This window comes from Tenebrio molitor, chromosome 4, assembly GCF_963966145.1.
Source record: "Tenebrio molitor chromosome 4, icTenMoli1.1, whole genome shotgun sequence".
NCBI classification, from domain to species: domain Eukaryota; kingdom Metazoa; phylum Arthropoda; class Insecta; order Coleoptera; family Tenebrionidae; genus Tenebrio; species Tenebrio molitor.
In genome coordinates, this window is record NC_091049.1 from 25,853,280 (window position 1) to 25,865,407 (window position 12,128).

At 38.7% G+C, this 12,128-nt stretch overlaps 2 protein-coding genes across 4 annotated transcripts in view; one reads left to right on the forward strand and one right to left on the reverse strand.

The window, feature by feature from the left end:
- The window catches only part of Fancl (E3 ubiquitin-protein ligase Fancl), a 64,854-nt gene extending 62,540 nt beyond the window's left edge, over nucleotides 1–2,314 (forward strand). Inside the window, exons 1-6 of one of the 2 annotated variants that reach the window (XM_069043782.1) lie at nucleotides 544–996; nucleotides 1,054–1,615; nucleotides 1,664–1,837; nucleotides 1,887–2,050; nucleotides 2,101–2,169; nucleotides 2,226–2,314. In XM_069043782.1, the coding sequence (XP_068899883.1) occupies nucleotides 898–996; nucleotides 1,054–1,615; nucleotides 1,664–1,837; nucleotides 1,887–2,050; nucleotides 2,101–2,169; nucleotides 2,226–2,267 (1,110 nt within the window). In that variant the 5' untranslated portion in view covers nucleotides 544–897 and the 3' untranslated portion in view covers nucleotides 2,268–2,314. Of the gene's footprint in view, nucleotides 1–543; nucleotides 997–1,053; nucleotides 1,616–1,663; nucleotides 1,838–1,886; nucleotides 2,051–2,100; nucleotides 2,170–2,225 lie in introns of those variants that run through there. The other variant, XM_069043784.1, reaches the window with a different exon arrangement.
- LOC138127714 (SID1 transmembrane family member 1-like) lies at nucleotides 2,306–9,184 on the reverse strand. Of its 2 annotated transcripts, none has more exons than XM_069043773.1 (11): nucleotides 8,928–9,184; nucleotides 8,683–8,878; nucleotides 8,350–8,627; nucleotides 8,216–8,299; nucleotides 7,463–7,760; nucleotides 6,991–7,421; nucleotides 3,349–3,466; nucleotides 3,060–3,299; nucleotides 2,771–3,009; nucleotides 2,610–2,720; nucleotides 2,306–2,558 (listed from the first exon to the last, which is right to left on the reverse strand). In XM_069043773.1, the coding sequence occupies exons 1-11, from the start codon at nucleotides 9,096–9,098 to the stop codon at nucleotides 2,382–2,384; spliced, it is 2,343 nt and encodes a 780-aa protein (XP_068899874.1). In that variant the 5' UTR covers nucleotides 9,099–9,184; the 3' UTR covers nucleotides 2,306–2,381. The 2 variants fall into 2 exon arrangements, with proteins under 2 accessions (XP_068899874.1, XP_068899875.1); XM_069043774.1 differs by having other exon boundaries at nucleotides 6,991–7,406; nucleotides 8,928–9,183.
- Between the last annotated feature and the right edge of the window lie 2,944 nt (nucleotides 9,185–12,128).

The following is a 12,128-nucleotide window of genomic DNA, read 5'->3' on the forward strand; positions in this document are numbered from 1 at the left end:
GGGGCCGGGGGGCGGCGACGCGGAATCGGGATTACGCAAGCCGGGAGGAGAAAGTTTCGAAACGGTCCGGTCCGGATCGGCGGCGCCATTTTTCGCCGTGGCGCACCTGACCCGGCGGTCACGTGACGTCGACGTCACGTGATCCGGATTCCTCGAAAGTGTGTCGGGATTCTAAAAATAAGCGAGCCACACACACAATAAAACGCAGATGGGTCCCCCGCGTGGGCGTTGCTTTTACGGCCGACTAGGAGTCTTTTTCTTTTTCAGATGGAAGGGGGACGCGGCCGGCGACCACCTGGGGCTCGCCGTTCTATCCGGTGGAACCCGTAGATCCGAACTTGTGTGGCTGCGGTCACAAGTTCTCGTTTATGGGTACCTACTGGTAGAAAAAGCGACGGATCGACACCAGCGCCATCTGCTACGACACGACTCGCATCCGTGGCAGGGTCTGTTTGAGGTAGTAGGTTGTATAGTAAGTATTACACCTGTTGGGAGTGCTGTACAGCCTGCTAACTTTCCCAGACCCGAGCCGTTTCGTCCCGACAACAGCCGAAGATCTAGTCTGTAGTTAGTTAATACAATTAAGTTCTGTACCTTGTTTTTATTATTTATTTTTTATCCGAAGGCAACGCCTCAACATTAAATTGCGATGAGGCTCAATTTGCCTATTCCCTGAGACCCTAACTTGTGATGTTAAGTGGACTCTCACAAGCTAGCGACTCGGGTATTGGCGGATGGCACTGCGTCAACTTCGAGTAACTAAATCTGGTACTTTAGTTACATCAGGTTGGTGCCGGTTATGTTGGTACCTCACGTCGAACGCGCAGCCATGTTGTTTTATTTGAATTGTAAATATCTGTGTAACTTTAAAAACGGGAAAATTCATCAAAATGGACAATGGCTGAGACCGATTTAGCTTTACTCTTGAAATATCCGTTGATTTCGTGCCAGATCCGAAACGGACGGACGCATTACACCGGCGTCCTGATGTGCGGGGTAAGTGTGAGGTTATGTCGACCAAACCTGACCCGATGAATTTGTAATTTGGAGCAGAATCGCGATTATGGGGTACACGTTGTCGTGAAAAACGGGAAATTCCGACTGAAAACGAGCCTCGGAGATGAAATCGATAGAATTGTTGCCAATCTGAAAGCCACGAATATTCTCGAGTTTTTAAACATAATTTCAGACATACTCGAACAAAATCGATCAAATCCCAAAAACCTAGTCAACGTGTACAGACGAGTCCTCCACGAATACTCCGAATTTACCGCATTTCATCTCAGCATCAAAAGCTGCGAGATTTCGAACGATCTCTCGCAGATCATTGCAACAACATCGGATGGAGGACGCCGCGACCACCGGCTCCACATCGCCGTCGATTTCGACGAAACCAAGGATATTTTCAGACCCCTCGAACTCCACCTACCGGAACAATTCTCCAAAGACATCCCCCCCAACTCCTCCAGTCTGACTGAGATTTACAACAAATTCTACGCCGCAATCGAAGACTTGCAACCGTTTTTTGACGTCCTGGACGAGCTGGACCAGAACTGTTGCCTTCTGGACCCCGAGAGTCCCACCAGGAGGGATTGTCATCGGCGAGTTTGGCTCGGTACGTCCCGATTGTTTGTCTTCTTTTTCGACTGATTTTTGTTTACAGACCACAACTTGTCGCTCATGGTTGTGGTCGATCCGATGAACGTGAGAGCACGGCCGGAACTGAAATTTTTGGGGCCGGAACGCCTCGTCCAGGAGTACTACCAAAAGTGGAGCGAGAAACTGGGAGATTGGGACGAAAACGTTGACTTGCTGCAAGGATTGTTGAATTTCTTAGGTGGGCCTTGCGCGCTTTCACTGCATCGTTGATTCACGACATATTCCAGAAATTGACAAGTTTCCAGTGAAGCCTGCCAACAGTCGAGAAGTCTTGATGGATCTGGGGGAGTGCAGCATTTGTTTTTCTCTGCGTCTTGAAGACAAACTCCCTGAAGTCGTGTGTCCCAACAAATCGTGCGATAATTGCTACCACGTCAGCTGTTTATACGAGGTACTAATCACCCATTTGTGTTTAGTTCATCAAATTTTTTTATTTTCTAGTGGTTAACTTCAGTCAACTCGAAACGAATTTTTAACCAAATCCACGGTCAGTGCCCCAATTGTGAAAAGGTATCCACGCTGCGATTTCACCGTCTTCACTCTTACATCTATTTTTGATTTTTTAGGGAATTTCTTGTTCATTGCCTGACGCAAGTGATGCCCCCTGACTAGCCCTTTGTGAGTTTTTACAAAATAAAAACGCTGATAACTCTTATTATTTCTTTAATAACCTGACCAATCCTGATCACACATTTGGTACAAAATAATATCACTCTAATTTATTAAAATACTACGATCCTGGTCCTATGGGTATGGGACAAGTCATCGTCCAACGTCAACAGTACCATGAAAGTGAAGAACATTCCGATGGCGCTCAAAAAGTGCCAAATGTCGTGGAAGTCATAAAATCTCAATAACTTGCACTCTTGATTGAACTGTCTCGACTGTGCTGGAGTGTTCTGAAAGTAATCGGCTGAAATCGCGTCCTTCGACATTGTAGCGTTACTTACCGACCAAGAGATGCTCTTGTGGAGGAAGAAGTACATGGCGGAGGCGGCACAAAGTACCGAGATTAGCAGGAAAAATAGAGAGAGTTTGTTGACGCGCTCCTTGTGAATGCACTGAAAAATGAGCGTTTGTAAAGAGTAACGAGCGAGTGTAGAGTAAAAACCTTCATGACAATGTAGAAAAAGAAGTAGAGCAAAGTGTTGGACATAAAAATTGCGAGAAGGAAGAGGGCGAAGTCTTTCTGGTGTCTGTACACGCCCCACACTGCCAAGGCCCAGTTGCACAAATTGCCGATGATCAAGAGACACATCCTAGCTTTGTATATGGGTTTGATGATGTTCAAAGGTCCGGACCAGAAGTCGTAGACGCAAATTCGCCAAACTCTGATCAACAATCCTCTGTCTGAAATGCGAAAACGTTTTGGTTGCAAAATCGTTTTAAAATGTGCTTACTCAATTTCCAACAGCCCATGTAATAGATCTGTACGCTGAGATAGAAACAGGAGAGCAGATAAATCACGGTGAAGAAAATCCAAAAGTAGAGATTCCCCTCGAGGATTCCGATCATCCCCAACAGAATCGCCACGGCGAGGACTCCGAACGTGGCGCAAGCGGTCGCGTTTATGTCCGGGTGGCGATTCTGGTAGAGTTTCACCATGCACAAGACGGCCATGACGTACATGAAGCTGGAGTCTGAAAGAAACGGTTCGAAGGAGTCGGCGGGAGCGGTGGAGGAACTCACCGAATTGGAAGTTGGCTTGGTTGGGACAGACGTGGTAGCTTCCCGAAAGCACTCCTTCCATTATTAGGGCGACTCCCATGGCGTAGAACATGCCGTAGTGTTGCGGAATTCCGTATTGCTTCAAAAGAAGGAGATTTTGCAGAATGGGATAAATCGGGTGAAAAATAATTGTCCGAATGTGGTCGGACAAGAATGCCGTTTGTAAAAAAATTTAAACATTTAAACTGAGGGGAGTGTTATTTTGACTCTTATTTTATAATATGTACTGAAATTTTCCTTTCCGAGCGGACATTTTTTACAAGTACTTCATGTTCAATATTTATTGAAAAAATTAAAGTACTTAGGTACGCTACAAACTTTTCCAAGAATGTTAGAACGCACAAGTTGCATAAAAGACATGAATACATTTAAAAATCAAGATAAAAATGTGTCAATTTGTGATCGTATTAATTATGTAGGTAACATTTTACTTTGTGTGATAAAAAGGCGACAGAGAGGTGAGATATGATATGACAACATTTCCGATTCACTTTCGCTTCTGACTAGGTATTGACCGTTACATTTACTAATCTAAAAGGCGTTCATTAATTTTCTGATTTGATAATTAATTTTTTTACTTTCAAGGCAGTACATATTCCAAAAACTTTGCGAAATTATTATTATAAAATTATCTCCCTTAACAATATTTGAGCAACAATGAAATTGCGACGTTTGTTTGTCCAGTTGCGTAACAATAGAAACGACCAAATGTGATTCCCACTCTCAACACTGAAAGAGATGGAACAAAGATGATTCCTGGTTTTTCTTTTGTGGAAATAAATACACACTTATCTGGTTTTGTTGTGATCGCTTGAAGCAGGTTTTAGCACAATTCAGTTTTCTCCCCAATACAAATATTAAAATTCATTTTAAGATTAGTTAAAAATTAAATTAATTTAAAAAACACTAATTAAATTTTAATGCGCGATTAACCCATGAATCCGAAACTTCGATTGGTTCAATCTGATCACATGTTTAGTTAATCTCGCATTATATTGTGTAATTCAAAAGATAGGATATCAAGTATTCAGAAAAAGAAAAACAAATGGAAAAGTATGATTACAACACAACAAGATGATGTACCACCTCACAACAGCAAGCAGAATTACAACAGGCCAAGATTATGTATGTGACTTCACTGTTCCTGATTATTTCCAATTATTAAACGTTGCCTTAAAAAAATGTAAAAAAGAAGAAAAGACAGTACTAACCCAAAACAAAAAATTTTCATTACTTCAAAACACCCAGAAGGAAACAAATGTTTAAAGGACTTGCTAATCGTATTTCCATTTTTCCTGATCAAAGTGAATATTCAAATCCAGCCGAATTAAGAGAAAGCTTGGTGTGTTCTTAGAATAAAAAAGCCATTTGGACTATTTAGTGAAATAAAAATATGGTAAAATATTAGGCAATTAATTGTGTAAATGATCTCTGCTGTTTTACAATTTAAAAAAATGTCACCAACGTATTTTTTACTCATCAAACTATGCAGGTGCATTTATTTAGTTTAGATTCTTCTCGAATTCTTTTTTACACACCATTACGTGACATTTGTTTGGTAGTCAAATTTTTTTTTATCCCTAAAAGTGTTGGATACGAAGATAAAAAAATGCCACGATACTGGCAATCTTTGTCACAAGTGAACTAATATTTTACTTGGAATAAGAAAATAAAGATCCAAGGGAGAAAATGACATTTTACTTCACAGCCATACATACAATTTTTTTTTTTTTTTCAGCATGGAGAGATCAGAGTGAGCACACTTGCCATTAGCAAAGATACGTTTTATAAACAATTTATTTTAACCTTGCTATTGGTTTCATTTTTGAAGAACGAATTCTGGTGGTGACTCGAAGAAAATGTTTTCCAGAATCATTACAAAAAAAATCTATGAAGAAGTATTAATTGGGATGATTTATGCAAAAAACGGATAACGAGAGAAATGTCAAAAAATTACAGACAATGAATCTCGTTTTAGTTTTTAGTCCAAAACATTCAAAACAAATTCCAAATTAAAAATAACGCTGGCAATTAGGTAACATATTGGGATTCGTTTTTAGTTTTTTTTTTTGCCCTTGGTGCAAAGAAGCCATCGATTTTATTAATGTCATCGGAAACCGACTTATTACGGAATCAGGCGATGCAAAATCAAAGAAATTCCTTTTCGAGAGAATTTTCCTTGCCATTCAACGTGGAAACGCTGCAAGCATTCGGGGCACTTTTCCTGATTCCGCATTATCGGAAATTTGTGTATTGTAAAACAAAAATATTATGTACGGTCGGTCGACAAATAAAACTGGGACACTTAAAATTTAATCTGTGTAAATCAGACCATTCAATTGTCAATATATTTGTCAGTGTCTATATAATATGTCATACCAAAGTTAACCTATTTGTGACAAAGCCGTAATTAAACGATGCAAATTTGTAAATTTTGACTTATGTGATTGTCATTTTTGTGCCAGTTTTATTTGTCCACCGACTGTACTTCATGCATTAACTAATAGGTTTTAGTAACGTACGATTAATGTTAATAAATAAAAAGAGTGACAATGGCAACAAAACTACAGGAACCACCACACACAAAAAGCAGCATATGAAGCGCTGGGAGTAGTAGAGCAAAAAACAAATAATCAAAGATGTTACTAGTGGAACAAAGAAGTGGAATTAAATGATAAAAGAAAAGAAAAAAATATATATAATATTTTGTTGACGACAAAAAACCAAGAAGCTAGAAGTATACAGACCGATTCACATAATTTTCCGACCCTGACGAACTTTAAATGCAGCCAGTAATATACTTATGATAAACAATTTATAGACAAGAGGAGAGCAAACAACACAGATACGCATTTGGTATTCATCGATTTGGAAAAGCTTACGATACTATACCACTCTCAAGATTATTTGAAATATTAGAAAAAAGCACCATAAAGAAATATTACACCCATTGTATAAAAATTGATGAATAAAATCTACATACACTTTCATTCGCAGACGATCAAGTAGTAATCGCTGGAGACGAATTCTACACGAAATACATGCTCAGGAAGTTGGTGAATACCGACGAAAAAAATGGACTAAAAACGAACTATAACAAAACAAAATATCTAACTGTGACAAGAGGAGATGGCAACGAACTCAACGTAAATGGCAATGTGATAAAAACGTGTGATGAATATAAGTACAGTACTGTAGCATCCTATGTTTAAAACGCCATTTATCGCATGTTTCCATGACGCTAAGTAACACCCTGACAAGCTGTGACTTTGCGCGTTTTAGTCACGAGGTGAAGTTAGCACCGGTCTTTTTAATCACACTCTGGTTTTTTTAATAGCAAAAATCATGTGACACTCAAAATGAAGTTAGTTGTCAATTGACATGTATCAGATTCAAATTTTATGTTTAAATTAACGTTGAATAAAGAAGTTACGTGTTATATTTGCATTGTTCATTTGTTTGTAGAAAAAGTATAGTATGCAACTCGTTTATTAAACACTCGCTCCGCTATGCTCCGCTCGGACCAAATAAAACTCGTGTCTAAAGTGCCGTTTATAAATCTTGTTGCATAATATACTATTGTCGACAAAACCAGTCACTCACCCTTTCGAAATTGAGATCCTTGTGCGTAATTTCCCTCCTGTAAGTGATCCAAAGAAAGAGAACCCCCAACAGGACGTACCCGCTATTGGAAAAAACGTGGTTGAAGTCGCTGATGACCCCCACGGGATGCGCGCAGAGAAAATTGTAGTAGCAAAGATCTTGCTCTCCTGTCTCGTTCAGCACCCTCTGGTACGTCACGACGAGTTGTATGACGGGCAAACCATAAAACAGCGCCACCGTCAGTACGTTGTACAGATACAGATATGACTTGTACTTGTGCACTCTGGGATCCTTCCTCGCCAGGTCGCTCAAGTAGATCACGGATTTCCCCAAGCGCATCACCCTGTCCTGGTCCTCCTCGGAGACGATGTCGTACTCCGCTTCGTCGACGGACACGTCGTCCACGGCTTCGGCACCTCCAATCAAAAACACTATATTAGTTGGTGGAGTGGGAGAGAGGTGGGGGACGTACAGGTGGTGGTGCTCGGTGTCGTCGGTTCGCTGCCGCTCACGTACTCCATCTGCCTCGGGATGTAGCCCCGTTTCGAGCAGAAGACGAAACCGGCGATGAAGACGAAGTAGAAGATGCCGATGGAGGAGAGGGTCGCGATGACGGCGTTCAGGTAGTCTTGGTAGGCGATGCTCGGTTTGACGGTGAGGGTGATGGTTTTGGTGCGGTTCGCACTCGATGTCCCGGGGGTGCCCAGACAGTCGGAGTCGTCGGATTTTGCCACGAAAACAGCGAAGAAGCCGTAGGGAAATTTGTATTTCTGGTGACGAAAGGTGCGGGTAAAGTGGGGTTAAAAAATTAAATGGCGTGCCTTTGTCAAGCAACTTTTTGACCACACCTCGTAGTTCACACAGACTGAAATAATCGAATAATTTGAATCTTCCAAACAATATGACAATTGTTGCCAACAACGACAAAATGAAAATTGTTAATTTTCACTTTAAAATGGCTCAAAAGGTGCAAAGTTGAAAAGATAGTGTACGATATTTCGTTTATCAGACATTTTGTAGCACTTGCTCCTTCATGGCACTCCTCGTGCCCTAAACCCGTGGGTGCTACAAAATGCATTTTGATTCTCATAAGTTCGATAGGCAACCCACTCTGCACGTCATGTATTGCTAGTTGCATAATTTTGGGAATTTCCATTTCTGATTATATGAAGAAATGTCTTGAATTTCTCATTTAAAAAAAATCAGCCTATCGGCTAGCACTTACAGGTATCGTGATTCCTCCTTGTGTATCGACAGTTTCATAGAATCCCCTAAAAGTAATGTCTTGATTTGTATCAAAAACTGGACACTACAAATCAAACAATAAACACAAGAAAATGTTGTTGCACAATTACTCACACTTGCATTTTGAATACTGACAGTCATACAAACAGAATCAGCAGAAAACACCTCTAGGATCACTGTATCATAGTTAGAATTCTCCACTTCAGTCACATTTGTGGAGAAATTATAAAAATAATATCTAGGCTCACTTGGACTAATTGTAAAATTGTATGGTACAGAAGGCTCAATAAAAAACTCATTCTGAAAGTCTACCCTAACAGTGAAGCTCACATCTGTGTTTGAAGCAGTAGACACACTCACTATAGGACCATCAACATTCATAGCCCCCACACCTGGAAAAAAACTTGTGTGTACACATTATGTAACATAAAGTACACAAAAACAAACCTTTTGGTAAATTTCTATACATATCATGGCACAAAGTGCGTGAAATTTTTGTGAAATTGGTCTTGCCAGAGTAGCTTTCTAGAATGAGGGGGAGTTGCCAGGAGAGGAGTTCTTTGGGTTGTCTCGCCACCACCATGAGGGGGTTAGCAATGGCGGCATCGCTACTGTAGGTCGTGACCCGAGGCGGAAATTTGAACTGAAACGAAACGGACTTATTGGATGTCTTTGCGCGCGATAGGGAGTACCTTCGCCGCTGAAACTCTGAGGTTAAAATCTAAAATGTACTCCACGGACTTGTTGATCACGAATTGGTAATCTACACTATAATTTAATTTGCGGTAAATCGGGTTGAAACTATCGTTCGAACTATCACAAATTGCAGTCACAGCACTTAAAATTAATACGAGTTTCAACATTTTCGTTGCGGTTGTGTTTTAGATGAATCCCATTTTGTAATTATTTTTTGTGGTTATGTTTTGTCAAAAGTCAAAGTGAATCATAGACTGCAAGTTGACAGGTATTCCAGTGGCGTAGCTAAAGTGCAACCAGTGGCGTGTCAAGAAATAATAGCAATGATGATGATAAATAAATCGGTTGAAATTGCTGTCAAATTTGTAGTGGTGTGTTACAGTTACACTGAACTGTTTGGTGCGGTGAGAAGGTGTTATGGTTATTAAAATTTAGATTTGCATTTGTTTGCGATTGCAGAAATGTCGTACTGCTTTAAATTTTGCTGTTCCATATGTAGGTATGCTTATATGATTGAAGAAGTTCAGCTGACGGTGGCATTATGGATCGTTAAAACAGGAATTCATCAGCATGACATTAAATTCGCCCTGAATGATCAAGGTGAATGTCGAGATAGGAAAATTTGTAATCGAATTAGTTTTAGAAACATCGGTGAATGAAATGCAAAAAGAAAAATGATCGAGATTCTAATTTTCACATTGTTTCCTCATGAAAAACATGACTTTCGAAAAATAAATATTAAGAAAACATTTATTATTAAATAGGAACCACAGCGAAAAAGTAAGGTTACGAAGTTATTTGTTGATGTTTCACTTAAACATGTGTGCAGCAATTACAATAAAGAATCTGACCAAAATTTTAAATTAACCTCAAAAAATAAGTTGTAAAGGACACGATTTATACGTATATGCAGGGTGTTTTCGAAGTTGAGGGGTTCCTTGTAACACGAGATACTATACATTATTCTTAAGAATTTTAGCCTAAATCTTCTTAGTAAAATGTTTGTATTAACGAAGATAAATGATTGAATATTTTTATTGTTTTCTAAAATTTTGAGTCCGGTCCTGTCTATTTCTCCGCTGCACTAGATTAATAACTGACGTGGCCCAGGATGGTGTCTTTCTGGAAATCGCTCTGCGTACTCTCTGGACGCCGCAGCTGCATTCTGATAACGTGATAACATTGCCCATACATTAGCAACATATCTGTGAGCTCATTATTTTCGTAATGATAAAACCATTCCGACTAATTAGATGACAACTCTGACAGTATTTTTGATTAACGTCCATGCTCATTTGATTTTTTTTTGTCAATTCTAATTTCTAACAAATCAACGCAAATTTGAGCAGGACCGGTTTCAAAAATTTCAAAAAAATTAACTTATTGTATCTTCATTGCGGTACACATTTTACTAAGGTGACTTTGGCTAAAACTCTTTAGAACAACGCATACTATCACAGGTTAAAAGGAACACCTCAATTTCGAAAACACCCTGTATATCAAATTATTGTAATTAATACAGCGTGATCAACAATGACTGAGTCTGTTGGCAATGAAACAATTGAAAAGTATTGGTGTTTTTTGTCTCGTAATTGGCACTGTCCGGATTTTTTAATTTCAGACGACATTAAAAACATTTTTCTTTATGTCGATTATGTTTATGCTATTACAGAAATGAACCGACGGCCGAGAGAAAAATTACCGCCGAGGCCGCTCGCGGCCGAGGCAGAACAATCTCGACGATGTTAAAGGATTTCGGGGCCAAGGTGCACACAACATTTTTTGTGCAATCGAAAATTTGTAGGTAGGTAATTATTATAAAATGAACAAGTAAATTTTACTGCACTGTCAATAAATAGAAATTCCGCTTAGATGTCGCTATGGAAACGACATAAATAAAACAATTCATTTTGTAAATAATCGTAAAAATGTCGGAAGAGAGTAGTGAAAGTGATGTTTCAGTTTCGTATGGGTACTCCTTCAGAGTTAAAAAGGACGTATTATTAATTCTGCGGTTTCTATTTCATACCCGAAAAATCTAATAAAGGCCAGTCTTACATGGAAACTCTAGTTTGTATCAAATATTAAAATGACGTTTACTTTAACGGCCGTCTTTAAAAACAACGGCCTCGAAATTGGATTTTGCGGCCTGTTTTACCTACGCGATAAAGCTGACTGGATTACAAATTTTCTTAATAACACGACATGTAAGATGTTAATATTAATACAGTGTCTACAACAGATAATATTTACTTTAGTGGCCTTGAGATCATCTAAACATTATTTATTTGCTTACACAGACCTACTTGAAATCTTTGATAAAAATTTTATAAAGGAATATCTGTAAAAATTAAATTTTCACAACAAAAAGTGGTGTTAAAAGTCAGTTTTAGAAGAAAACCTTCATGACGAAGTAAGAACATTTGTAAAATATATTTAGAATGATCGCGACGTTGTAACATCATATAGATGGATGTATTTGAATTTTCTGTTGATGTAAAATTAATATCAAATACCTATATAGATATAGATGACAGGTTGACGTTAGTGACCTTGAAATTTTCAACTGAAACACTTCAAGAAAAAGCAAAAAAAAAATAAAACAGAATTCTTTATTTAAAAATGAGATCTTAGGATCTAAATGCTGAGATGAGATGTGCTACGCTTTCACGACAAAGTAAGGGCATCTGCAGAATTAATTTCATGATGATGTAAGTGACCTTGCGATCCCTTAACATTCTGTGAGTTGCACACTTCAAACTTTCCATCATAAATTTAAAAAATTAACGTTCACACAAATTTTATTTTTAACAAGAAACTTTGCTCCAAGATACCCTTCGCAAAGAAATTTTCTTCTTTCTTACATTGCAAAGCAGAAGATATTCTTCACTCCGTACCCAAATGTTTAACACCACTGGCTTATTTTTTTATTCGAAAAATAATTTTTGTTCGCAGATGCTTACACTATACCTATTTAGTCGTGCATTTAGAGTCAGATAAATATCCTATATTTAAATTCACACTTCTTTCAATTGCTCAATTGTTTTGACTACTTCGACCCTTCGTGGAACCAGATTTCGGCAAATTCTAGGTAAAAGTGAAAATGTTTGTCTTAGTCCTGGCCCGATCCACTAACCCATTTCCTATTTCGTTTACCAAATCGTTAAATTATTATAATCAAAGAGAAATTGACTAAA